We start from the raw sequence: 26,939 nt of genomic DNA, 5'->3' as shown, positions 1-26,939 counted from the left end.
AGTCATGCGTGACTTTTTTGCGACGCTCGTATTGGTCCCTGGAATTCCGAGCGCGGATCCGGCGGTGCTTTCCAAACTGTTAATCCGCCGCCTCTCGCGCTGATGTTGACAAAATAGTAAAAGTTTCATTAGCATGATATCGCTCTCTTAATTTATTCGGCTCGCGGTATCGGCTGTGCGAATGTTTAGCTGAAAGCGAGTCCAATTTCAAATTCGGCGAGTCACGAGCCGAAAACGAGAAGACCTACTTTTTTCGCTAAAAACAGAGTCTTACATAAGGGGAGAAGCGGTGAAAAAAGCGGACGAGAGAGGCGCTGTATTTTACCTCGCTGGTGTATATATATATATATATATATATATATATATATATATATATATATATATATATATATATATAGCGAGTCGAACTGTAGCGGCATGGAAGGGGAAAAACTTCACCTATATATTTCTCGAGCTCCCGACTCGAATAAATCGCCGTCTCCCGACAGACTACTTGTTGTGCGCTCGTGATCGCGAGCTGCATATGAAAAAACGCTCGCGTTATCTCTCCGCGGCCAAGCTCGCCGCGCAGTTAGTGGGCTTCTTTTTTTCGTGCAATTCTCTCGATTTAGCAGGACCATTTCATAATTGCAAGAGTGACTCGTGCACGGAGCGAAAAACGCCGGATGTTTTGACCATTACGACCGCGTGCAGTCGCGTCGATGCTTTAAAGCTCGCTGCATTCCGCGGTGACTAATTCTTTGGAGCGACGAGCAGAAATTTCCGAGCGAGAGAGGCGGAAGAGGCACCTGCGCGCGGCTCGTCCCGGGCGTCGAAGCCACGCACACACGTATATACATGCGCGCACAGCCGCGTCTGCGCTGCATTGTGTCGGTATATAGCTGGCTCTTTCACTTGCTCCATACATATGCAGACGACGCTGGCGTTCGCGAGTGCGCTGCCTCCACGTGACCGGTTCTCTCTCTCTCTCTCTCTCTCTCTCTCTCTCTCTCTCTCTCTCTCTCTCTCTCACGAGAGACGGAGACGGAAAGAGTGCGGATAGAGCGCCGTCGCGGCCATCGCCGTCGCGACTCGTGTCACGTACGACGCCTCCGAGGCGTTGTGTCGAAGCTTTGCTCCGAACTCGCTGCGCACCTTGCGTGGGAGACGCGCCGCCGCTGAGAGAAAGGAGTGGGCGAGACTTTTGGGTTTTAACGCGTCGATGAAATGTCGCCCGCCGGTTGCGCACCGCAGCGCTTGCGAATGCAAATTGACATTACGAAACGAGGAAGCATCGGCTCTCGCTCTGTATACATATTTTCCAAACGAGCCGCGGGTTAACGCACCGAGCTCGTAAATAAACTCTCCTTATCTGCGCCTACACGGTTCTAACGATGCCGAGACATCCGTCTCAAGGTCTCGGCAGAGCCGGAGCGACGCGCGACGAAGCTCGTTCGGGTGCGCAAATCGGACAAGCCGCCTTCTATAGGGACGCATCCTGCGCGCGAATAAAAGAGTAAACTGAAAATCAATCGCGCCGTTTTCTCCGCAGTACGTAAGCGCACATCAGTTCCTTGACTCGCGACCCGAGCGATAAGCAGCTTCTCTCGCGTCTTGCCCGCGCCCGATAAGTCCGCGCCACTATCTCCGACCCTGGCTGCAATAGCCGTCGCGCGGCGCTTTATATATACGTGTATAGAAAAAAGCCACTCCACCTCCGTCGCTGCTGCTATTCCGCGGTAAATACTCGGAGAGCGTTATAGCGACGCTTCTTCTTCCCCACCCACGGCAAGCGACGAGGGAGTGGGGGCAGCCAGACAGCGCAGCCGAGCACGTGCTGCGCGACGCGCGTGCGCCCTGCGCGACCTTTCTCCGCTCCCTCCTCGCGCCACGTGCTACGGTCCGCGATACTCGATCGCGTGCGGATTGCTCGGCGCGCTATACGTGCATATAGGACTCGGAATCGGAGCTTCTCGTTGTTTTGGTCGGGAGCTGCCTCGGTGTATGCGCGCATACCTGTCCGTATTAGTTTGCATCCGCAGATTCGGATGGTTATTGAAACGCTGTTTTAATAGGCTTCGAGTAGTAACGGTCGATCTCGTCAGACGGCCGCGCGCAAACAGCTTCGTAAGTTTCAGCGAAACAAAAAGTCATCGCCGACAGTTGAAACTTGTCGGGAGCCCCCTCTCTTCTCGGTGCAGCAATAAAGCAGCGCATAGAGACGTAAGAACGCGCGAGATACGCCGGGGCAGGAGGGATGTGCGCATGCACGTGCGAGCGCTCCGAACTCGTGGCTCCCGTCTCCTCTGATGTGCTGTACGTGTGTGCACGTATTGTGTACATCCGCGCTATCACAAGCATACAGCGGCGCACAATCGTCGGGGCGATAATTACGAGTGCGTGTGTGTGCGCGCATCATGTGAACGCTCGGCGTGTATACCGCTAACTTATCCTTCTTTCGATGTGTGCGAGACTGTTCTCGGCCTTTTGCGTCACAGCGCGCAGGACGTACGGCGCGAGCTAGCCGCTTTTTCTCTCGTGTGCCAGTCTACTCGTCGCCAGGAGTTTTAGCCTTATTTTAGCATTCCTCCGCCTGCAGCCTGCACTCCGCGCTCGAGCGCATTCTTTTCTCGCTGCAGAAAGAGAGGAAATAAGCGCATCTTTGATTCCGCCGTGTCTGAGTCGGGAAGTCCAATCGCGTTCGCTATAATCAAACGCCTCTGCAGTAAAGAGCCTTTTTGAGAGGGAGAGAGGATAAAACTGTATTTATTATATGCTTGCATGAAAAATGATAGCTCGAGCACAGGTTACGAGCTCGAGTCGCGGCGTAATAACTTCAACCCGCTAGTCGAGAGTTTGGGCACGCGCGCGACCGAACGCTGCTATGCACTTGACGGCATGCATTATTTATCTGCGAGCGACGATGGCATCTCGCGCTCGCGGAAACAGTGCAGAGGCGTGTCCCGGCTCGGTTACATATTCGCGGGATCAAAAGTTTCAGGTGTGTCAAAGGGATTCGCCCTTGTTGTTGTTGTTGTTGTTGTTGTTTTTTTTTTTCGGTGATTCTGTTACGCGATAGTGCTTCCTGCACTCGTTGCGACGAAAAATAAATGGCTGCTTTGTGCGCGCATGTTTGATGACGTTATCCGAGTCTTGAGAGTAACCGCAGTGTTGTAGTGCTATGAACTTTTGATGCATCGTCGGGATACTCTTCTTCGAGCACGAACGCAATGGAACAGCCTATTCAATAGACACGACATCGCTCGATACATTCTCGATTGTTATCGTAGAATGGTTTGAACGAACTCAAAGTAAATGAATTACAGAAAACAATCAATTATTCCCTTTCGTTTATGAGAGAGAGAGAGAGAGAAAGAGAGAGACAGATCGATACTCTTCATACTTGCTTGTACTCCAGAAATAAATCGTGTTTTTTAATCACAGATTATGCGAGTCGGTGAATTCATTAGACGCGTAACAGGCAAAATAATATATTCAAACTTCGCGTAAGATCAGTGCACTCCGTGAATTACAGAATCCCAAAGTGTCGTCAAAGAAGTTCTGGAACCACCGCAACGGCAGCACCATACTGTATTGTATAGTACCGGCATTTCACTCGAAAATCCACGAGTCCCCTCTGCTCGCGTGCGTGGCTCAGTCGGTAGATCAACGGCCTCGCGCCACTGGGATCGACGGTTCGATTCCCCGTGTAGTAAACACGAATTTTGCTCGGATGAAATTCACGCGCGTTCGAGTTTTTTCCGTGTTTAGCACCCAAAACAAAGGCGAGGCCGTATCTCGATTGCGGCTGCGTAACGTCGGGTGCTAGATCGAATGCGCATATAGCAGAGTGCTTCGATCGACCGTCTGTCCGAAGCCACTTTGAATATGGGCAACAATTTTTTTTGCACCGACATTTTACACTTTTATTGGGCTGTGGCCAGTCGAGACAGGATGCGCGTGATTAAACGACGCGGCGCAATTTTCGTTTGAAATTAACGAAGGAAACGACGGTCTGATTGCAGAGCTTGAAGAGAAAGGAGCGGGATTACGAGCACGAAATGGAGAAACTCGCCAGGGAGAAGATAACCGCGCAGCAGAAAATGATCTCGCTGAAGAAGGAGCTCTCTGCCACTTGGGAACACATCGACTTTAACACTATTCTCTCGGATCACAATCTCACGATAGAGACTAACGTCACGAAAAATGGTAAGCCTCGAGTGCGGCTACTCCTGCTAGCTTTGCTACAGCCAAAGATCTATAATTAAATTTAATATTCGACGATCGCCGTGAACTCCTTTTGAACAGTGAGTAATAAAACAAACGAATTGATTTCAGCGTCGGAGAGCATGGAGGTGGATGCCCCGAGCGGCGGTCTGGCGCGCGGCGGCACGAGGTACAGCAGCACGAGCAGCTTGAGCAGCGCGGCGACCGCGAGCTCGCCCCAGACGAACGGCAACGGTATTAACAGCAACAACATCCACAGCCAGTTGGCGACTGCGGCCGTGGTTAGCCAGACCCAGGGTCTCAATCTCGCTCAGAGCTCCAGGGACAGTCCACCTGCGAGCTCCAGTCCCGGCGCTTCGACGCCGAGCATTCCCACTCCAGCTCAGGTGCGTACTGCTTGACATCGTATTTTTATTCTTATGAGGAAAAAAGTCATTGTCGCCAAGTTTCTTAACGTCGTTTTTGCATGATTTTAGGAAAAAGTCACAATACCGCCTGTGGTAGTGCAGCAGCAGCAGCAAATTTCCCAGCAACAACAGCAGACAGCGCAGCTCCACCTACCGATAAGCGCGCAGATGCTGAACACGAGCCAGGGCCTGGCAACGCTGATGCCAACGCTCCAGCATCTCGGACCCGGACTCAGGGTGATACCGGGTGACGGACGCCAGCTGATAGTGCAGTCGAACGGCACTGTCACAGGGACCGGCAGCGGCGAACCCACGCCCGTCGCCCTCGTCGTGCACTCGACCGCCGCGAGCAACGAAAACCGCGTCACCTTTGTGCACTCGAGCAGCGGCAACAGGCCCCTAGCGCTCGCGGTTCAATCCTCGGGCAACGACGTTAGACCCGTCTTCGTATCCGGTAACGAGACCAGGCCCATTGTTCTCGCTACCACGCACGCGCCCGCTCTTACTGTCACTAGTAAGTTTTACTACAACGCTTCTCATTGTTGGATGAACATTTCTGAGCAGTAGCAACTGACGGACGTTCTTCTCTTTCAAAGGTGCTCAGAACAGAATTAGGACAGCCGATGCCGCGCAAACGACACACAAGATGGTCGGCGGCGTAGCACTGGTAGGCGGAAATGGATCCGAGCTGGCAAGATTGCCAGGCGGGGCCGAACTCAACATCCTGCCTGCCAACGGCATGTTCAGGTCTGTCAAGACGCAGCCTCTGACCGTCCAAGGAGGTGATTTTTAAACTTGTTAGTTACTTAGCATGCTGTTATGTGTTTTTGTTCTTGGTAAGCTGAGACAGTTTATTGCTTAAAGCACCATATACCAAGGTCAAGTCGCAACGTTGCGTATTTGTAACAAATTGGTGCCAAATCAAAAGTTGACTGTATGCAGAGTGGCTCGAAGCGCAAAATGCTCGATTCACTTTGAATGCAACCCACACTTTTTTATGTTTCTTTAGAATATAAAGTGCCTTCCGCTACTGCGATTTCAATAATTTAATAGTGGCCTTTCCTTTGCAGGCTTGACTTTGAGTCACGCGGGTGTCTCTCTCCAACCAGCCAATAAGTCAGTGGCGACGACGCAAGCAACCAGTGGTTCTCAGCAGCAGCAAACCAGCACTAATGCCGGGCATGTTCCTTCATCCACCAACAATCAGCAACAGCACGAAGGTCTGGCTGCGGGTTGTCATATAGTGGCGTCGGGTCACCAACCGCTCGCCGGATTGACGCCTATTGTTGCTCCGATGACAGTCGTGTCTCAAGGAAACAGCCAGGTGATCCTTGCTCCAAGCTCACTCGCCGGTAAGGTCATTGGAACACCGCTTTTGAAGTCCGTAGGCCAGGGCCACCTACCGCTCACCGTCAATGCCGCTCAGTACCTTAACAGCTTGGTTAAACCCGTCGTCGTTGTTAGCAGCAATCATCAGCAGCAAGCGCAACAGCATCAACAGTCTCAAACGGCGAACAACAACGGTACAGCAGCAAGCTCGCAATCGGCCGTCTGACAGACTGGCGCTTAACCGCTCGAAATCGCCTGAAATGAGGGCGGTAGTAATAAGTCGACGGAAACGACTACGGAGATGGTGAGCAGCAAGCCGCTGCACGTGATGAACACGATCACCGACGGTCGTCGCGAGGTCGATGAGCCTACGAACACGAGCAGGTGCGATATCGCCAGAGGCTTGTGAATTAAAGTAATGATAACTTGACCATGCCGTACGATTACTTGCACTCGCGAAACCGATCCTTTGTTTTGGGGAAAACATTTTCCGTAGATGATTATTATACTTCAAATCTGAAGGGATTTGAATTTATTCGAGTTTTTAGTTACGTAGGAAGTACCTGCACTTCAGTTTATTATAATTATCACAACTATTGCTAATATCATTACTATAATTACTCACTTTTCCACTTCGGAAAATTTTATTTTAACATTAAAATCAATTACTTGAGAATCATTGATAGTTGATACAAGAGGATCGTTTTCTGAGTGTATTAATGTTGATGCTACTACTGCTACTGGCTCGCGCTTGTGTTTAGAAATGGAATGGAAAAATATATACATATCTTGTTTATTATCAGATGGACTGCTTTGATCGATATACATATAATGTACTAGTAGAGAGAAATAAAGGGACAGGGAATCATTAGAAAGAGAGAGAGAGGAGAGAAATAATGAAATGAAAATAGTACATTACGATACGTGTGACTTAAATGGTTCTTTTTTACACGGCGCTAAGCGCCGTGTAAAACTGAAAAATTTAAGTCAAGAGTATCGTATAAAATTTTATAGCACAGACTGCTAAAATCCGCAAGTCTCGCCTATCGTGACTTAACAGCGGATTTTAGCCACACTGTTCTATAAAAGAAATTTTTCCACATACGCCATGTCCCATATACTTAAAAAATCATCCGAAAGTCTGATTAATTTTCAATTCAGCATTTTTATTAAACAAATTGTATTTTAGAGGATTTCATGTTAAAAATTCCGGTTTTTTCCATCTATGCAGTATAATCAGCTATTGAGCATTAAACTGACTTTGGATAGGCAACGTAGACGTGGCTTATACAACAGAATTCATGAGACGTATCCTGAGTAAATTGTTAATGGAATGAATTATGCTTTTAAATCTTTTATTTAAAACAGTTGCAAAAAGATTTAATTTAAACAATTTATTAAATTTTTAAAGATAAGCAAAACATTTTTGTACTGAATGGCAGCTTTTTTGATCTGATATTTTTATATGACAGTAGTAAAACTCTGAACCGGCAATATTTTAACGTGAAAATTAAAATATTAAGTAAAATTGTATTCGGCTCAGCTCTTGCAATTTTAGAAATGAAAAATGCACCTGATTTAATCAAATTAGAATGCGATACTTATAATTTTTAATAGCTTGTCGTTTATCAGGATACGTCTTTAACTTTTTCTTTCATTACATTTTAAACTATACAAATTAGCTTTACTATCTCGCGAATCTAGAAAACTGTAAAACGTAGGAAAAAATAAAAATATTGGTTCAACCGTCTGGACCCGAGTCGTAAGCCGATGCTTTTATACTTTTTTCCAAATATGAAAACGCTCGGTGTCGCGACATCTGACTATTCAAACTAATCAAAAAGTAGAATTAAAATCATTCGAGAACACTGGTGGAAGAGCTTATTTTTTTGGTTTATTTTTTGTACGTGTGCTCACGCATAAACCTATAGAAACTTTTACGTCCGTTAATGAAGCATGACACCGTCGACAGTTTGTAGCATGTTGTCACTTTTCATGAACTAGTATTATTATGAAATCATATGCACACGAGAGAATTTCTCTTTGTCACCGAAAGTTCTATTTGTACATTTACAATATATTTTTAGTTTCCTCGCAAAGAGGTAACTATGTTAATTATGTATGCATATTCACTACGTAAAGAGGGAGCTAATACATGCAGGAAGTTATTAATGGAAAGGTGATGCGATTTTTTGAACAGAATATCAATCAGTAATAGTCAAGAAACTTGATGATACGAAGCTTTTCTTCGCAAATAGAGAAGAATTTATGTCCCTTTTAAGCTAATCTAATCCTACAAATTTGTCTCATCAATGTGTCGAGTCGAATGTTCGCCTCAAGTCGTAGCAAGTAGTCTACTTATCGAAAAAAAAAACTAAGAAAGACAAAGCATAATAAAAAAAGTCGAGGAGTAAGAGTTTGGGGACTGATAGACTGTAGAGTGGGTGATTGAAGTTGTAAAATCTATGCGATTAAGCAAGACTTGAACTATATAAGTGTGAAAAAGCGATTAAACAAGAAACGAATGTGATGAGAGAAAATAGCATGACTGTGAGCGAGAGAGAAAAATTCAGTGAGAAACGATTGTGGGATATGAAAAAATAAGAAAAAACAGATAGGTACACCGTTGTAAATAAAGTGAGATAAGTGTTAAAAGTGAGAAGAGACAGCGTAAAAAATAAATAATCGCAACGCGATGAAGGTGTGTACACGAACAATGTGATATAAGTAATTAATATAATTAATTAACATCGTAGCGCGTAAGGGAGATATTACGAGAGCTATTTCCAGTGTAGGCGTCAGCTACTAACTATTATTTACTAATAAAAAAGAAAACAAGACACATACCTTGAAGAACTGCGATTACCTAATTGTAAATAGTATACAAAACAATGAGATCATGGATAAAAATATATTATATATAAATATATATTATATTAAATATGAGAGAAAGATGGAAAAATGCAAGGTGTGATGGAAGAAATTAAACGGAATAGAATCGTGCCCAGATTTTTACCACGCCAGCGTTGTATTTCCCGCGTGACAAATGTTTGTAGAACGTATTACACTTATGGAGCGAATGTTGTAAGGAGAATAAATGTTATTGAGCGTCTATGAATTTGTATTATTTTTCCCTTGTCTTAATAACTTATTAGTTATGAAAGAATTGTATCATTTGTATAATTTTTTTTTGTAATTAAGTTGAATCCGGTATTTATTTGATTTTTTTTATTATTATTTAATCGGTATGATTACGAACCGTAATAACCCTCACTGTAACTCTTTTTCGAAATTGTCAATAAAATCCTAATAAGTTATAATTATTTTATTTAAGTTGTTGTGTTATTACTTTCTGATTAAAATAATGTTTTCTTCGATTGATGCTTTGGATTGGGAGGATAACGGTTAATGAAACTGCAACATAAGTTTAATGATTTTGAGGCTCCATTTATTAAAAATATGCACTAATTCAGAATCGTGTGTTCAATGACTTTCAGTAAGAGATTAGAGTTATTACATAGGTAGCATTATATCAATGCCATTTAACTAATCGTCGAAAAGTTTTTCAGTCTACACGATTTTCAAAATATATATTATTTCTGCTGAATTTATTTTTTCATCGTTTACAAAAGAGTAGATTTTTTCCTAAATAAATGCCTAACTATGTATATCATTCTGTTATGCACATAAAGCATTTTTTTGGTCGGGCTAAATATCTTGAGATTTGAAATATTGTTTTGTTATTTTCTTTTAAATAAAATATATAAGTATTCAATGATCATTCAAAAATTGTTAATTTTTACCATGTATTAAATTAAAGCTATGCCATGAAGCATTAAATCTTGTTTAATAATTCAACCGAATTTTAATGAACTCATACAAAGAGTCAAAATTATCTGTACATAATCATCGAATACTCGATATATAATTCTTACGATGTGTAGACTAAGTGAACGATGTTTTGTTAGAATTAGAGCTTTTATCGTAACTGGTACGTTTTCCATATACCTCTTATGGTTCTGAACTTTTTTTCAATATCATTCTCAAACGAGTAAATTTTCGCAGTTAGTAAGTTATGTACAAACGTACCTTGTATGAAAACAATAATTTCTTTTATACATTTAACACGTTTTGTCAAAGAATCGTTTTTGTTAATTAGCTCATTAAATTGAAATATTTTTCAGAATTTGAGTTTTTACGGGTAAATATGATTAAAAAGCTTTCTTTTTCTTATGACTAAGAACAAAAAATGCTTGAAACTTGACATGCACAGATATAATGATGCATTGGCACAAACAACTGGCATATAGATTATGGTTCTGCTCGTACTGAGGAATACTCATAAAATAATATAACAAAATCTTTAGAGAAAAATAAAAAAGAAGCTAGTTATAATTCAAGAGCTTAAACGTAGGTAACTAAATAATAAAATACTTTTTAATAGTTAAAAAGTAAATGAAAAAAATGTAAATAAACAAAAATAAAATGAAAACAATATATTTGCATAAAGTTATTACTTTAAAAAAATATATGTATGTACTTTAAAAGTGTGGGTGTATTTAAAATTGTGTGAATTGATGCGATGAGGGATCTCAAGTTGTAATTATGTTAATGCTAAGAGAGCTCTGCCCGTACATCATAAGAAACGCCACTACATTCTGTCCCGTGCTTGACTTACACACATATACACGAGAGTGAGTCTGGTCGTATTTATTTACAAGAGTATAAAATAGACAAACAAGAGAAAATCATCATTAATGAAATCGTAGCCGTAAAATTTGCGCGCTGCAGGAACACAGAGATTGCATACGCCTGTAAGTTATAATTATTCATTCTGATGATCACGAAAAATTATTAAATGTACACATATATTTTCTTCGGATCAGTGGCCGTCGTCAACGAATATTTTTTTCCAACTAATAATCAAACATATGAATATGGTGCATAAGTCCATTCACATTGCGGTGATTTTTACTGGATTAAGGTATCCTTTTTTACAATCATCAAATCGTATATATAAAATGGACACGCTTTGTAAAACGAGCAAACTGTATAGACTCAATCAGCCTTAGAAGAAAATTAGGCTCTATGATTATTACTGTACTTTTCATTGGTGTAAAAGTTACAAAAATTCAATTCGTCAATTAATTCATCAAAGAAAATGTTAAAAAACGTCTAAATTTTAGACAAAACTTCAATAATTGATGATCTATACTTGCTTTATCTTGCCAGCGCTCACATTAGAATTTCATACATTTTTTTTTCTTAAAATTTTCATACATTTTTTCATCTCAAAAGGCAAGTGTTAATAATTCAAGCAAAAAATATCTAAATCTTAAATATTCCTCTCTTTTCGCACGAATAAGTAGACAAAGAGTATCCATTTTTCCATTACTTAACATCCCTAAGCGTTGCTTGCCAAATCAAAGCTTTTATATCCGGTTGAAATCTTTGCTATTTAAACATACATAAAGTTGCAGCTTCAGGGACGCTAAGGTCGTGTAAATATTAAACTTAACTTTGCTAACAATTATTACAAATATCCACAAAAGATGAATCAGTTATCCTAACGATAATAATTATTACAAAAAGTGTATAATTAATAAAAGTATATGCATATGTTTATGTATTACAGAGAGAAAAAATAAAAATATAAAATGAACGCACACAACACCACCATAATTCGTTCGAAGATGCACAAAACAGAAGTTCGTAATGTTTCACTTTGAGTTCGTTTTACTTTATCAACGAAGAGTTACTATTCAAAATTATTTATTTTAAAAACACATCCTTATGTAAAAATATATGAAATCAAAATTTGGTATTATAATAGATTCATAGCAATAAATGTATCGTATGGTTTTGTTTCTCTTACACAATTTCATTGACTTTTGTATTTTTTACTTTTAATCTCTCGTTTCAATAATCTATCTCAGGAAAGGAGAAAATATGAACTTTTTTAACTTTATACATTTGTATAGTAGAATACGTTTTTCTCTTATATTAATTAAATTTGCTTGCGTGTATGCTATTGAGTTCTTTTTTTATCTGCATAATACATTGCTTTTGTAACCAGAAAATTAATTAAAGGGATGGAGTTTCTCAATGCTTAACGATCCATAGAGGTCTTTGAAAAAAATTTGAACTATTTGTTTGTAAGACGGATAAAAGCTCGGTCGATTTGCCGTACTAATTTAATATTTACACATTTTATTTGTTTTATGAAGAGCGCTCGCTATGAGAAATTTTCTACTTACGATGAACACAGCTCGATTGAGAAAATTGCATTTTTCCAATCGCAAAAATAAACGGTCTTATAATTTTGACAAGCTCTTCTTATTCAACTGTTTTTATTATCGAGATCATTGATCACTTTAATTCGTAAATGGCATTATACCAGATTTAGACACGCACTAATGACTGTCATCGAGCTGCGCTTAACTCGTCTACTACGAAGGCAGTGTCCTTACATATCGAGTATATATAGGGCAGTGATTTTTATTGTGGAATTAGTAAAATATATGTAAATAAATGTAAAAAATATGCATTTGAATGCATTTTTTACAGTATATAAATATTCATCCATAAAAATTTGTACGTAAAATCAATCACATTTTTAAAACTATACATTTTTGTACAAAAAATGTAATTTTATTATAAGATTATTCGAGATAGATGTGTATTTAGTTACGTAACATCATGTTTTGGAATTATTTGACATTCTAACATTAGAAGAAACTATTTGAAAAATAATTACTAATAAATCTTCAAAATATTAAAAAAAGCAGTGAATGCAAATATTTATTTTAAGCCGAAGTTCTAGGTATTGGCTGACTTACTCTTTTGCGCTGTATGCGTTTAATTAAAACTTTTTCATTCAAATTTAGAAAAAAAAATGCATTGTCTATGCCATTTTTCGTAGAGACGATTTAATACTTTCGAGCTCAATAACAGTCAATTTACATGTTTGCGCTGTCGAAGTATTACAATTTCTCAAAAGTTAGAGAGAAAGATAAAGGGGAACAAAAACAAAAGTCACCTAACTATGGAGGTATAAATATTGTGGCAAAGAGGTAACAGGTGCTGTTTCTTTGATTAATCAAGAGAGGCTGATAGATAGGCTTGTGTGTCGTCACGATCGAATCCCTTTTTTTAATGTTTAAAAGACTTGATAATTAAGTCCGGCATTATCCACTTGCACGATAACGAGAAAACGTTATACATGTAACAAAGTTAGTTTTTCATCGATTTTTCAGTAAAAAAGTATTTTACTCAAACAGTGAGCGAATCGAGAAAGCTGCTTGTGGATCACGAAAACACTAAAACGCAAAATTAATTTTTTATTTTCAACGACTAAGGCCAGGTTTTTATTTTCTTAATGTGCTCTCTGAATCAACATTCCTTAATTCTTCTTTTTTTGTCATGCTTTCCTTTTCTTCGTCGGAGAAACGCCGCACTAAGCACACGTGCATATAGATGCGCGTTTCCTTCTCTCTCGCTTCGCAACAACACACAGATAAAACGCGCGACTGTATAGCTTGAGACTCTTTGTAGTGTGCTAGACATTTATTAGCGAGAGAGAAAATAGGCAGATATAGAGGGATCGTTCGTAGTTTGTGGTCAATTTTAATCGTCAGCCAGTCTCTCCCTCAATCCGACGACTCGTCAGTGTAGTAGTAGTAGTGGCTCTATGTCGTCGCTGCCCGTCATTTGCCGCGCTCTCGCTGTAATTACTTGGCGCCCGGAATCTTTCCAAGCACCTACAAATACATCGGTTCGTTTAGGATATTGCTATTAATAATAATTAATTTTGAATATTTTCTATGAATAGAAATATAAATAGAGACGTAGATAAAGAGAGAAGAGAATTCTTCCTTCATATTTTCCTAATACAGTGTGTACAGAAATTCCAAATGACCAAGAGGTTGATGTACGAAAAGAAGCGAGCATGTCAACATCAAGAGTTGCATTCGAGATCGCTTTGGAGAAATCTCCATAATCACAATTTTCGAGTGAATGCTTTGTGACCGTGAGCGATTCGAAGCTCTATTGCAAACATCTACGACAAACGACTTCTCATTTCGTCAAGTGTGGTGTTTGAAATCTATGTATATTACTTAGAAAACTAACTATGTTAAAAATTTGCCTACATGAAAGATGATTAGAAAAATATTTTTAGTTCTTGCACAGAGATTGCAATACTGATCATTAGTAGTTATTCGAGAGTATGGTATTCTTAGAATAGATGTGCAAACACTTTATAACGATTATCATCATTTTACATTACTATAACGGTGCAGGGTCCTTAAATTATCCAAAGAGAAACTCTTGGAAGTACCATACTTTCTTTTTGCAAGCGAAATAAAATCGTATTTTTCCTTGGGAAAAAAGTCGATTTGTCATTGTCAAGCGTTAGTGGTTAGTTCTGCCAGTGCGAAGCGTATGTTCACAAACGATAGTCACAACATTCGTACGTATGCGTTAGTAGAAGCGTGAAGTGCTCAGTGCAACGATTAGTTTGTGCACAGTTGGAAATAATTTCAGCATTCGTAACGTACTCATATATCGTTTTCATATACCTGCATATTTTATTCTAAATCATCAATACTCGTCAAAGCGCAGTAACACGTCCGATCGTAATAAATTTACAATTAATTGACCATGCAGCGAATCGAAAAATTACACGAAATCCCGACAGCTCGACAGAGCAGCTTTTCCCGACCATTATTTCCAACTGCGCCAGATTACACATGTAAATATACGTATATGCGTCTAATGCGTATATGAATGCGTGGCATATGCGTTAAGAAGCAGGCGTGCGTGTTCCCCAGTCGACATGAATGAAGTCCGTCTACGTTTATTTCTTAACGGGCTCGGGCGTTTTTTTCTTGAGTCTTACTTTCGAGAGGTCGACGCCGGTGAGGGCCTGGACTGCCGGTGGAACCTGGCCGACGAGGCGGGTTATCTCGCCGCTCGTCACGTCGCTTCCTCCCAGCAGCACGATCTCCTCCGTCCTGGCCAGTGGTGCAGCAACTTCCGCTGCGATCTGCGGTGCGAAAAAGGGGACGATCGTTAGTTTGCCTGTGAATCGTTTGATTTATATTAAATAAGTAAAAAAAGATTCTGACCTTGGGCATCGCGTTGAGGACGAGGTTGAGAATGGCAGCCTCTCCGTACTTCTTGTAGACAGCGGCCTTCATCGTCATGCGGTCGGCTTCAGCTACACCGATCGACTTGAGCGCCTGAGCCTCGGCCTCTCCGATGAGTCTGATGCGATCGGCCTCGGCCTTGGCAGCCTCCACGGTTTGCGCCCTGAAATCACAAGCTCGCGCGTGAGCAAAGCATTCGCCGCAGCGCTTCGCGTATTGCAATAAGGTATGCGTATGCGTGACCGAGCTGACCTTTTACCCTCGGACACCTTGCCGATCCTGTAGCTCTCGGCCTCGGCGGGCAGCCTGACGGTGCTCTGAAGCTCGTGCTCCTTCCTGCGCACCTCCTGGTCCTCGACCTCGATCTGCTTGCGTCGCTCCACCACCTCGATCTGGATCTCCTCGTTTCGTATTCTCTGCCGGATCTTGGCCGCCTGCAGCTCGTAGGCCAGCTGCGCCTCTGCTTTCTGTGGGATTATTTTTACGATTATTTTTCTCTGAATTCAATCAGGACTAATTAATTAGAGCTGGCATCGTCCGGAAAAGATAAATCGCTTACCGCCGTGTTGACCTCCTGGTCGAAGTTGGCCTTCTGCAGCTGGTACAGTCGAGCGTTGTCCTCGATCTTCGTGTCCGTGTTGTACTTGATGTCCATCGCCGCCTTCTCGCACTCGGCTTCCTGCGCGACAGAGCGAACGATTATTATAGCTTATACCCGAGGACGTTAGAGGAAAAGTCGAAGCAGTCGTCGATCGAAGACTCACCCTGATGCCGGCGTCTCGGTTAGCCTCGGCCACACCGACGTCGGCGTCCCTCTTGACCGCCGCAGTCTGGGCCTTGCCGAGCGACGCCAGGTACTGCACGTCGTCGTAGACGTCCTTGATGGTGAACGAGAGGATCTCGATACCCATGCGGCCTACGTCCGGCGCGGCGACCTCGCGCACCAGCGCCGCGAACTGGTCCCTGTCCTTGTAAACCTCCTCCACCGAGAGGGTTCCTGCGTTCGGAAATTCGGTTGATTTTCACAACATTGCGGATCATTCGAACGGAGAATTGTGTGGGTAAGTAATACTGACCAAGAATGGCACGCAGGTGTCCCTCGAGGGTCGACAGAATGGTCGACTTGATCTCGTGGACGTTCTTGCCGAGGAACTGCTCGCTGGCGGTGCTGAGCAGCTCGTCGGCCTTCATGATCTTGCACTGGGCGACTCCGGTCACGGTCAGCGGCACACCCTGGGCCGTCTCGACGCTCTCGCACACCGGGTTCAGCGTCATCACCTCCAGCGAGAGCCGCTGGACGTCCGTGACGAACCACCAGGTGAAGGCGTAGCCACCTACGATCGTGCGCTTCTTCATCGAGCCGCAACATCCTCCTGAAAATTTCAAACGATGCTTTAGTACTTGTTGTTTGACAACAGAAACGCGCAGAGACAATGGTATACGTTCAAGAAAATGATCTCGCAATCCCGATTATTCCCAACGTGTCAACCCTCGGACACCTGCCCGAAATAATTGATCAGCCCATCGTCGGCGGGGATTTCGAAAGGCCTTCAGCACTTCTGCTTTCGATTTCGAATAGAAAACCGGAATCATCGCCGCAACGCTCGAAATCGAAAATCGCATCTGCCCCACGTGCTGCTGTCCCCTCCCCCACGAAAAATGCATTCCAAACGAGACAACGCTGCGAGCGCGAACCTCGTTAATGACAATTAAAAACGCTCGTTAAGAATAGGAGCTCAATACATAGCTGCGGCGCGTACGTGACGCGCAACAGGTACACACGCCAAGAGAGTATGTCGAACTCCCGCAAGTATTACTTACGTTTTCACTGAGTAGCGGCTACGCTCGGAGTAATGAACAAGGAACACGTCGAGCGGCTCGCAAAATCAGCCGGAAGAAATCGCGTGCGTTAACTGCTGCTCCGCGGACTTTTTCTATCGCATCTCGACGGGAACTGCGATGGTATTGTCTTCGGGGAAATCGCGCCGCGCTATAATAGACGGCGCAATGATGTTGCAATCGCTCGGTTGTATGACGGCTCGAGATCGATTTTCGGTCTTTTTCTCTTTTGTGCTGTCGGTAAAAGAAAGTAGCCATGAGTTCCCGACGCTGACACGCGCGCGATACACGAAAATAAAAATAAGCCTTTTCGCAACGCCGCACTCGGTTTCCCGACTCGTTCATTCATATACGTTTACGTGCCGAGTATACCCTATGTATGTATGCCGCGCATTCTTCATCGCGCTCTTTCTTAACCCTGACATAGCGCGCGCTTCCTCCGCAAACATATCGACCGGTGCTTCCGTCGAAGTATCCACGTATACGCACGCAAAAGTATACACATAAAAATACTCGATCCGTTCGCTCCGGCCGTGCCGTAATCCGAGCGTTCAATTCTTCTTTTTACATTCTCGCAAAAAAGAAGACAAATAGCCGTTAGCCGCGCGGCTGAAGATCCAGAAAAACTTTTCGTATTCCCGTAACGATGTCGGTGCAAACAGTTCGTGCGCGCGGTACATCTTGTATACATACTTACGCATCATCCAAGTAGGTCGGCGCGAGCTGTATACCGTAAGCCTTGGTCGTGTGCGTTGACACATGCGGCGCTTCTTTTTTAAACGCTCGTATTGTCGGGATAATGATACGTTCGATCGAAATTCGAATACCGTAAGGAACAGCTTCTGGAAATATTTGGCCGTGGCGTCGCGTTGGATTACGCGTGTTGATCCGCTGAGATAATCGCTCGATGATGTCAATGACTGCGCGGAACCGGTTCGGTATGACTTCGTGGGTATGCTTCAGGGAGTCGCTTACGTTACAGATGCACTATCTGATGTGCGTTTTTTTTTGAGGTATTCAATTAGAAGCAATATTTGCGGCCATTCACTGATAAGGCGAGACGAGTTTGACTATGAAGGAATTATCAATGTACTATTTATTCGTGAGTTTCCTGGCTGAATAATAGCGTTCAGCGCTTTTATGAGTCCTAAAACTGTTTTTTAACGGCATTACAACAGCTATAACGACCGAGCGCGTATCGCATATACAATTTAATTGAATTACCTTCAAGTCTTTCTCTATATTTCCATTCAGCCATTAATCTCCTGCAAACTTATCGGTATACCAAAGATGACAATGAGCAAAAATTCAACAACAGCGCAATAAAATTGCATGCTCGAAGAATTATCCTCATCGCCGCGATTATCCCGCGAGCCTATCGCTCGAATTCGTCAATCGCGCTCCCGAAAGTTACACTCAGCGTGCAACGCCCGGCAATCAAAGTGTGTGCAATCGTAACATCGAGAAGATAGACGTGAGGTATCTGTCGAGTCGTGCGCGATGTTCGATCGGCTCCCCTGATTTCGCGCCTCCCGCGATTCATTGCGAGCTGTCTTATAGAAGCTCTACGATTCCTCGAGTCGACACTGCCATACCGAAAGCGAGGCACGTCTGCTGCCGTCTTCTTCTCCGCTGCTGCGACATCTTCTGACAGGTCAGAATTTTAATACACTTAAGCTCTGTTCGCTCGGCCGGCGAGTTGTTGTTTCCAATTGCGTAACGCGTCCGAGAGGAGAGCACTTTTACCGTTGCGTACGTTGGAAGTTCGAACGCTGATGTATAATGTACGCGGTGCTCGCGAGTGTTGCTTCTGACTCGAAAACCGCTATAGGTAGAGGTACATATAACGTAACGACGATTAAGAGCTGCTCTGGTATTATGCTGGATATAGGTGTCACTCGTGGGTTTTCTGAATCGTGGGAAAGTAGGTGCAAGCGGGAAATTTCATTGTTGTCATTAGCGACTCGGGGCTTCTCGAAAACTCGACACCGGCACACTGCATCGTTAAGGAGGTTCATCTGGTACGTCGCTAGTCAATCAGAGGATAATTTTTATAAATTCTTATTTCCTTTTGTTACAATTAGAGACATAATTTATTTAGGACTTATGAAAAGCTAATTTATAACCAATAATGATTTTAGATAAAGAAATCGAACTCTTTATGTGACAAACAAATTTAATACAGACGACACTTGACTCCGTTTTTGAGGTTAAGTGCACATATTTTTTATTAGGCCAATTAATTATTATGCATAGAGTATAATAGTACCCATCAATCGTTTTCAAAATCAATTTGAATTCATCAAATATTGGTTTTCTCATACGAAAATCGCAACAGAAACGGTTTGTTAATTCAATAATTATTTGCAAATTAAAACATGGAAAATGTGATTCTCCATAAGACTCCGTGTAAAAATGAAAAAAATACTTTTATTAATATCTCGTCTTAAAGGTATCCAAATGACTCAAAATTTTGCATAAGCTTTTTATTTAGACATATCTGCGTGTGTGAATTTTTTCCCCCGAATCCGTTTGTTATTTCTAAATCAGATGAACCTCCTTAAGTGCACCCGCGCGAGAGCCTCCAGAAGCTTCGATGTCGGAAGTCGAGAGTAAAGTCTGCTTGCAGTTTTGAGCTTCATCTTGTCTCGCGGACCGTAAACGTTACTCCTCTCTGAATAAAATTACAGTGTACATGATTCATCCGTATAGAAACGAACGATGAGTCCGCGGTATGGCTGATGATTGTGCAAAGAAAGAGCGGCATTGACTTCGCGGAGGAAAAGGAAACGACGTGCAAACACTTTCGCGCGTGTGCATATACATATTTATTAGCGTGTGGTCGACAACAATTCTTAAATTGTAAATAGCGACTTTCGATGCTCAGCTCTGAGATGACCGTTTCTCTGGTGGAAAATCATCGTGGAAACGAAAGACTCGTTACGTGAAAAGTACGACTGACTGCCAATCAGTCGCCGAGTGCGAGTGGAAACGAGGATTTTACAGCGCGATTATAAACGTACAAACTTGGAACGTCTCCGCGGTACGAGTATATAAAGCAGACCCAGCTGTCCGGGCGGAAGAGGGAGTACGCGAGTATTATAGAGTCAGGAGGGACCGTTATGCTACACGCCCGATCCGACTCGTGTGGAAAGTGCGCGCGCTCGCGCCGACGAACCTGTTCCCGACCTCATGGTCCGTTGACCGGCTGTCGAGTGTCTTCCCCTCCTTCCTACGGCCAGGAAGAGAGCGCCGTGCGCTATAGTCGCCGACGACGTAGCGCACAAGGTCACGGCCAGATCCTCCGCGGGCTGCTGCTGTTGCAGACGTATATAGTTGCTCGCGATTCGCCGAGTGAAATTGCCTTTCTCCGCGCGATCCAGAAGCTTCTCCTCGACGTGAAAACGCATCAGTGCCAAGGGTGACAGTGATTTTCGAAGATTCGTTCGTTTTCCGCCCGGTGCTTTCGTGACACGTGTTCGTTGTGTGCACAAGGAGGTAAATTGAATTGTCGATACAACTTTTTCAACAAGTGCGAGATCGTTTGCTCGGTGTTTTTGTGGAAGCGAGAACAGTCGAAAGTACACCGTGCGGAAGCCGCAACGATCGAGATCGTCTTACGGCACAGAAACCCTGAATCGTGCGGCTGGCTGGCCCAGAATTTTACCGGCCCGTGGATTGTCATTTTCTGCTAGTAAACATCTATCAATTTCTCCTCTTTCGTCTTCGTCGCTTATTATCCGCGGCTTATTCCTTGCGGCCACTGCAACACTTCGAATTGTTCGACGTATAACCTTGCTACGGTCGCTTATGCTATGCTCTTGAACTGTAAGCATAATTTTTGTCCATCAAAATGATAATAAATCCACGTAGAAGCCTTGTAACCAAATGCTGCGCGATTGTCCGATGTGCAAAGCAGATTCCAATCGCAGGACCTCAGACGGTACACGAATGCCAATGAAAGAATAGCCTCGGTCTTTCTAACCTCGACACGCGCCCATTTATTTTTCTATGCATTGGCTATAAAGCCGTTCGCCGGTGCTCTTCTCGATTAGACAATGTGTTTTCACCAAATCGATCGACCGAAATGCACGTCGATTCGAATTTCGTAATTGCCTCCGTCGGTGTCCGTAATGAAGTCGACGTGCGCGCGCATTTATACTCAATTACAAAAGTAGTTCAAGTTTGATCACGGTTTCGGTGAAGCGAGCTGTGTTGTGATACTTTTCATGACGTAATGTTTGATGCGTGTTAGCGACACGCAGTTTATATGCAGTTTACTGAAGGATGCATTCGAGTTCATCTAATTATTGCTTTTGATGTATTAAAATAAAGGATTATTATCAGTTCGATTATCAGTTTGTTCTTTACTCGGATTAACTATAAATATCTCGTTAAAAACATGAAAAATCTAGTAAACAGAATTCGTACAACGAACATTGCAATTTACCGTACGAATCATAACTTTCCTCGATAGAAAAAAGCACTCACGCTCAAGCTAACACGACCACCGAAAAATCGAATTGGCCAATACCGGGGAAAATCGATCGCCTATCGATCCCTACAGCCAATACCAGTCCGACCTCGCACCTGACATACGTGTCCGTGTACACGCGTCCACATCCTCGACGCAGACGTGCACGGCATTCGCGTCGGGACGGGCGAAAATAAAAAATGTGAAACCGTCCGGACGGCTTCAGCAAGGATTAAGTAACAACCTCGGCGGCTGCTCGCCAGGATGTTTCAAAAGCACGTCTTGCTCGCGGAAAGCCGGCATATGCGCGTGTGCAGAGCTTATGGATATTCCGCGTACGTTTTTTTCCCGCCTTTGATTTCCTTTCTTTTTTTTCGGGGAAACTGACGTTGCATCAGGCAGTCTGCAGCAGCCGCGGATTTCGCAACGGGAAAAACGTCGTTGTGAATCGATGATTACTTGGCTGCCTTTGGTGGGTGGAGGTTCAGGGTGACGTCGTTCGTGGCGCTGGACTATCATTTTGTGATAAACAATTCAATTCGTTGCCCGATTAAAACGTGTTACGACGTTGTTATTCGCTCGATTAATCAATTACGTTATAATATATCATAAATTATGCTAAACATTTGACAAAATAATTTTTGATTACTTTAATTTCTCCGTGAATGAAATTTAAAACTGCAACATTGACATCAATTTTTCGCAAAGATTCTGCTATTTTCAAACCTACGTATCAGAAATGAATAACGGCTTCTTCGAAAAAACGAATATAATCAACTCGTCTCTCACGAATTTCACAAATATCTCGCGCATCTCGTGCAACAGTTGAACGATCTGGTATGCACGTGTCGAGGTGAATGAAAAAATTCCGCGTCAAAATTTTTCCACCGAAAACGATCTCGGCAATTAGTCGTCGGCCGACGATTACGCGTATGTCTCGCCGCGGGCCAGAGAGCCATCGAAGCCTCCGGAATACGAAATAAGCCTGACCGCGAAGAAAGCTTCTTTTCCTCCCCCACCGCGGGAGGCTGCCGCCACTGCCGTAGCTTCTTCCGAAGACGACCCCGGTAAAAGTCACAGGGAACGGCTCAGTCGATAGGGACACCTCGAATACACCGATACTCGAGCACTCGCGCGTCGAGTGCCTCTGTGATTAGCTGTGATCTTACCTCGGTACGACTGGACTTGATGTTCGCTTTCATAAACAGCGAATTCTTTTAATTTTCGTGTAGTTCTTTTTTTTATTAAAGCGTTTTTTAATTAGTTTTCGCGATTGTTTTGTGAATTGCAGTTTCTTCGCTGGCAAGAAAAGTCTACATTGGTGGTGAGAATTGCATAGTCCCGGCGAGACGCCAACATGGATATCCAGAACCTACTGACGTCAGCCGCGAGTTCGGCGACCGGAAGCCTGTCCTGGTTCTTCCCGACCCTGGCCGCGGCCATCGTCTACTTCCAGTACGAGGTCATGGATCCCGAGTCCAGACCGATAGACGTGCCGTCGGAACTACTGATGCCCTCCTATGACTTTATAGTCGTGGGGGCGGGCTCGGCAGGTACGTTTTCGTCGGTTTCTTATCCGAATTAAATTCTAGCAATGATGTCGAACGTAACGCATCAACTGGCATTTTTTGTAAATTCAACGACTAACTCGTAGTGAAAATTCAACCAGTCACCGAGAAGCAATTAGCAGGACGTAGTATTTTTTAGGCAAAAAGCGGATGAGTTTTTACTCGCGATCTAAGGTGATTCGGATGGTTTACAGGAGCGGTGGTGGCAAGTCGGCTGAGTGAGGTGGAAAATTGGAACGTCCTGCTCCTAGAGGCAGGGGGCGACGAGACTGAAATATCCGACGTGCCGCTTCTTGCGGGATATCTTCAATTGAGTAAACTCGATTGGATGTATAAAACCGAACCGCAAGGCGACTCTTGCTTGGGTAAGCATCCTCATCGTCATTGTGTATCATCATCCTATTTCCTTTTTTACTGCAGACCACTTTTTACCATCTCCGAATGCAAAGAAAGAAAATTTATTCGACGTGATCTTGTGGTTTTGCGTATGGCAATTTTTAACAGACGAATGTATTCACATCACCAAAATGCAAAAAACTATCTTAACTTTATCTAAGCATTAAAGTATTCAGAAATTGCAATCAAATAATTATCAACTTCCGCAACCTTCCTTGTGAAAATTATAGATCAAATCGCCGAAATTAAAAAATAGTAACACTCCTAACAACGGTGTATAGTATCCGTAGCTTTCGCCATTTCCACGATTCGAAAACTCTTCTAATCGTAATTTGTTCTCTCTCCTCAGCCATGGAAGACGGTCGCTGCAACTGGCCCCGAGGCAAGGTCATAGGCGGTAGCTCAGTGCTGAACTACATGCTGTACTTGCGCGGTAACAAGAAAGACTATGACATCTGGGAGCAGCAGGGCAACGTCGGTTGGAATTCGGCCGAGGCTCTGCGCTACTTCAAAAAGTCCGAGGACAACCAGAATCCCTACTTGGCGCGTACTCCATACCACAGCACTGGTGGTTACTTGACCGTCCAGGAAGCGCCCTGGCACACGCCACTCGCGGCGGCTTTCGTCAAGGCCGGGCAGCAGATGGGCTACGAGAACAGAGACATCAATGGCGAGCATCAGACTGGATTTATGATCGCCCAGGGAACGATTCGCAGAGGCAGCAGGTGCTCTAGCGCTAAGGCTTTCTTGAGACCTGCGAGGCTCAGGAAGAATCTGCACATCGCTATGAACTCGCACGTCACCAAGGTAGGCCGCCCTTCGGCACGATCAAATTATAAAAGTCGTTCTGTCGTGAGATCTTGTTAAAGAATGTTAGCTCGTAGTAGCAGAAATTAAAGCGTAAGTCGTTACTTGCAGGTGCTGATCGATCCGGCGAGCAAGCGCGCTTACGGCGTCGAGTTTATGCGCGACGAGCAGATCTACCGCATTCGTGCCAAAAAGGAAATCATCCTGTCCGGAGGATCCATTAACTCTCCGCAGATTCTCATGCTCTCCGGAGTTGGGCCGCAGGAGCATCTTCAGCAATTAGGTATGCAGTAAATACTCACGCTTTTTGCATACATTCACAACTTTCACTACCACGGTAACTCACGAGCTTTTACATTTCGTTGTACAGGAATCCCAGTGATCCAGAACCTGCGCGTTGGTGAGAACATGCAGGACCACGTGGCCGTGGGCGGACTGACGTTCATGGTGAATCAGGAGGTCTCGATGGTGGAGAATCGACTGCACAGCGTGAACGCCGTGATGCAGTACGCGGTCTTCGGAACGGGCCCGCTGACGGTTTTGGGTGGTGTCGAGGGTCTGGCCTTCGTCAACACCAAATTCGCTAACGCAACCGAGGACTTCCCGGACGTCGAGCTACACTTCATCTCGGGCTCGACCAATTCCGACGGTGGCCGTCAGATTCGCAAGATCCACGGTCTAACCAAGCGTTTCTACGACGCCGTCTTCGGACACATTAGCAACCGGGACGTCTGGAGCGTTCTGCCTATGTTGCTCAGACCCAAGAGCAAGGGACTCATCAAGCTTCGCTCCAAGAACCCATTCGACCATCCGCTCATCTATCCGAATTACTTCAAGGACCCTCAGGATCTCGCGGTCTTGGTCGAGGCTGTGAAGATCGCGATCGCTCTGAGCAGGACACCAGCTTTCAGGAAGTTCGGCAGTGAACTGAATTCTAAACCCTACCTGGGATGCGCGCACCTGCAGATGTACACGGATCCCTACTGGGAGTGCATGATCAGGCACTACTCGGCAACCGTCTACCATCCGGTTGGAACTTGCAAAATGGGACCTTACTGGGATCCCGAGGCTGTGGTGGATCCCCAGTTGAAGGTCTACGGACTATCCGGACTGAGGGTCATCGATGCTTCCATCATGCCTAATCAGATCAGCGGTAACACCAACGCGCCGACTATGATGATTGGAGAAAAGGGCTCGGATATGATCAAAGAGTACTGGTTGAAGAAGAGAAACGTTGGTTAGAGGGGGCTTGTCGAGATTTTGTCTCGTGAAAGTGCTAGAAGTCAATGCAGGGTTCGTATCTCCATACGAGCATGGTCGAATCAAAAAGTTCAAAATCCTTATAGAAATAACAGGAATTTACATTTTTTTGCACGAAGTGAAACTGTTTTTCCTTCTACTTTGGTAGAGTAGGGGATGTAAATAACCGTATATGAGGCAGACCGCGTGAATGTTTATTTATAAGTAGCCAGCGATGCTTCTGAAAAGAATTGAGGGAGTGATTGAGTGTGCTGCGTAGCCACGGTTATGTATTACTGACGTCTTGAAATAATTTTTTAAGCCTGAGCCGAGTCTAGACAAGTACTTAATCCCTATTCAAAATGTAAAAGGTGTTACAATAGGATTACCTTTAAAAATCTTTGATATTTTTTATAATAGCCGCAGAGCCATGACTATGTGATACAGCGCAAAAGCTAAAAAGAGCAGATAACTCAAACTGTATATTAAATTTTTCTCGATTTGCTTTCGGCAAAACGTAGATGAAATTGTGTCTTCTGCGCAAAATTTTTGACTCGCAGCTGTAGGTCGAAAACGTTCTCTCGCCTGAAGGTGACGAAAACTGTACATATTTACATACGACAAACTGCGAAGAGGTGCGTCAATAAGAGAGCCGCGGGGTTCCCGAAGCAAATGAGCTAAACTTTACAAGTATTCGTATACTCGTTACTTTTTAGATTGTAAATAAATCGTAGGTAATTTTAGTGCATAAGAGATTGTAAATTATTGAGCCTTTTTTTAAGCGACTGTTATAGTTTATATGCGTAATTGTATATGAGTAAGAAAAATAAATAAATTTGAAAAAATATATTATGTAAGGCAGTATGTTCCAGTTTTGATAAGAGATAAAGGAGTAAGTAATGTTACGACGACGAATCCTTAGACTCATCTTTAAAAAACATTACGAATGTACCTCTGTATAAAAAATGCGTGTTACGAATGTAAAAATATTTCTCTTTATCATTAAATTACACGAGGGAAAGTATTAGATTATTATTTACTGCCGGTTTACTTCAACATTTCCTGTTTTGATCCATAATGCGTCAGTTGCCAAAATATGCGCAGGTTCGCCAGGTGTATCAATGTTTGCAGAAATGTCGAGGATTGCGAAATTCGCTTATGTTCCGCGTTTTTCTTTGATAGGTTCAAAAATTCTAAATAATTGTTATAATTGATTGAACTTCGATGAGTCTTCAGGTTTTGGGGGATTTCTATTTCAAAAAGAGCATACTTTTAAACTTTATGGTAACATTTTAAAAATTGAAATGTTTAATTCTTAATTCATAATTATTCACGAGTATTATAATTAGAGTCAAATAAATAAAATATTTAGAAGATAGAGACTCCCGACCGAACGATGCATGCGTATGTTATGCGTTTACGTTCATTCATCGCTACTTCCTGAACGTTATGTCATCAAAACAAAGCGAAGACGACGCAAAAACAGCTGACTTCGCAACCACTTTGGTGCGTGGACGGCGAGGCC

At 43.3% G+C, this 26,939-nt stretch overlaps 3 protein-coding genes across 8 annotated transcripts in view; 2 read left to right on the top strand and 1 right to left on the bottom strand.

The window, feature by feature from the left end:
- The window catches only part of LOC100680376 (protein bunched, class 2/F/G isoform), a 36,910-nt gene extending 27,653 nt beyond the window's left edge, over nucleotides 1-9,257 (top strand). For all 4 annotated transcript variants that reach the window (XM_031931785.2, XM_008207766.4, XM_008207761.4 and 1 more), the window contains 5 exons: nucleotides 4,005-4,188; nucleotides 4,318-4,592; nucleotides 4,683-5,127; nucleotides 5,210-5,395; nucleotides 5,684-9,257. In XM_031931785.2, the coding sequence (XP_031787645.1) occupies nucleotides 4,005-4,188; nucleotides 4,318-4,592; nucleotides 4,683-5,127; nucleotides 5,210-5,395; nucleotides 5,684-6,168 (1,575 nt within the window). In that variant the 3' untranslated portion in view covers nucleotides 6,169-9,257. The remainder of the gene's footprint in view (nucleotides 1-4,004; nucleotides 4,189-4,317; nucleotides 4,593-4,682; nucleotides 5,128-5,209; nucleotides 5,396-5,683) is intronic.
- Nucleotides 9,258-10,423: 1,166 nt separating this feature from the next.
- Nucleotides 10,424-26,939, bottom strand: part of LOC103316081 (flotillin-2) — a 125,994-nt gene continuing 109,478 nt past the window's right edge. The window contains exons 2-8 of the mRNA XM_008207769.4: nucleotides 16,168-16,464; nucleotides 15,856-16,088; nucleotides 15,651-15,770; nucleotides 15,344-15,558; nucleotides 15,071-15,254; nucleotides 14,842-14,988; nucleotides 10,424-13,702 (exon numbers count right to left, since the gene is read on the bottom strand). Coding sequence (XP_008205991.1) covers nucleotides 13,673-13,702; nucleotides 14,842-14,988; nucleotides 15,071-15,254; nucleotides 15,344-15,558; nucleotides 15,651-15,770; nucleotides 15,856-16,088; nucleotides 16,168-16,464 — 1,226 coding nt within the window. The 3' untranslated portion in view covers nucleotides 10,424-13,672. The remainder of the gene's footprint in view (nucleotides 13,703-14,841; nucleotides 14,989-15,070; nucleotides 15,255-15,343; nucleotides 15,559-15,650; nucleotides 15,771-15,855; nucleotides 16,089-16,167; nucleotides 16,465-26,939) is intronic.
- LOC100117803 (glucose dehydrogenase [FAD, quinone]) lies at nucleotides 17,936-26,438 on the top strand. Of its 3 annotated transcripts, none has more exons than XM_001601893.6 (6): nucleotides 17,936-18,584; nucleotides 22,696-22,957; nucleotides 23,167-23,337; nucleotides 23,718-24,175; nucleotides 24,287-24,458; nucleotides 24,546-26,438. In XM_001601893.6, the coding sequence occupies exons 2-6, from the start codon at nucleotides 22,762-22,764 to the stop codon at nucleotides 25,415-25,417; spliced, it is 1,869 nt and encodes a 622-aa protein (XP_001601943.1). In that variant the 5' UTR covers nucleotides 17,936-18,584; nucleotides 22,696-22,761; the 3' UTR covers nucleotides 25,418-26,438. The 3 variants fall into 3 exon arrangements, with proteins under 3 accessions (XP_001601943.1, XP_032456689.1, XP_032456688.1); XM_032600798.1 differs by lacking the exon at nucleotides 17,936-18,584 and adding an exon at nucleotides 20,206-20,428; XM_032600797.1 differs by lacking the exon at nucleotides 17,936-18,584 and adding an exon at nucleotides 20,206-22,577.

The sequence above is a fragment of the Nasonia vitripennis genome, chromosome 5 (genome assembly GCF_009193385.2).
Source record: "Nasonia vitripennis strain AsymCx chromosome 5, Nvit_psr_1.1, whole genome shotgun sequence".
Classification (NCBI taxonomy): Eukaryota; Metazoa; Arthropoda; class Insecta; order Hymenoptera; family Pteromalidae; genus Nasonia; species Nasonia vitripennis.
The sequence above is the reverse complement of the archived record's forward strand: the minus strand, read 5'-3'. Positions and strand labels throughout refer to the sequence as shown.

Excerpts from the sequence above, each read along its gene's own strand:
- LOC100117803 (XM_001601893.6), top strand. The coding sequence starts at position 22,762 with ATGGATATCCAGAACCTACTGACGTCAGCCGCGAGTTCGGCGACCGGA. Across the intron at positions 22,958-23,166 it reads CGTGGGGGCGGGCTCGGCAG|GAGCGGTGGTGGCAAGTCGG; the intron begins GTACGTTTTCGT and ends GATGGTTTACAG. Across the intron at positions 24,459-24,545 it reads GGAGCATCTTCAGCAATTAG|GAATCCCAGTGATCCAGAAC; the intron begins GTATGCAGTAAA and ends TTCGTTGTACAG.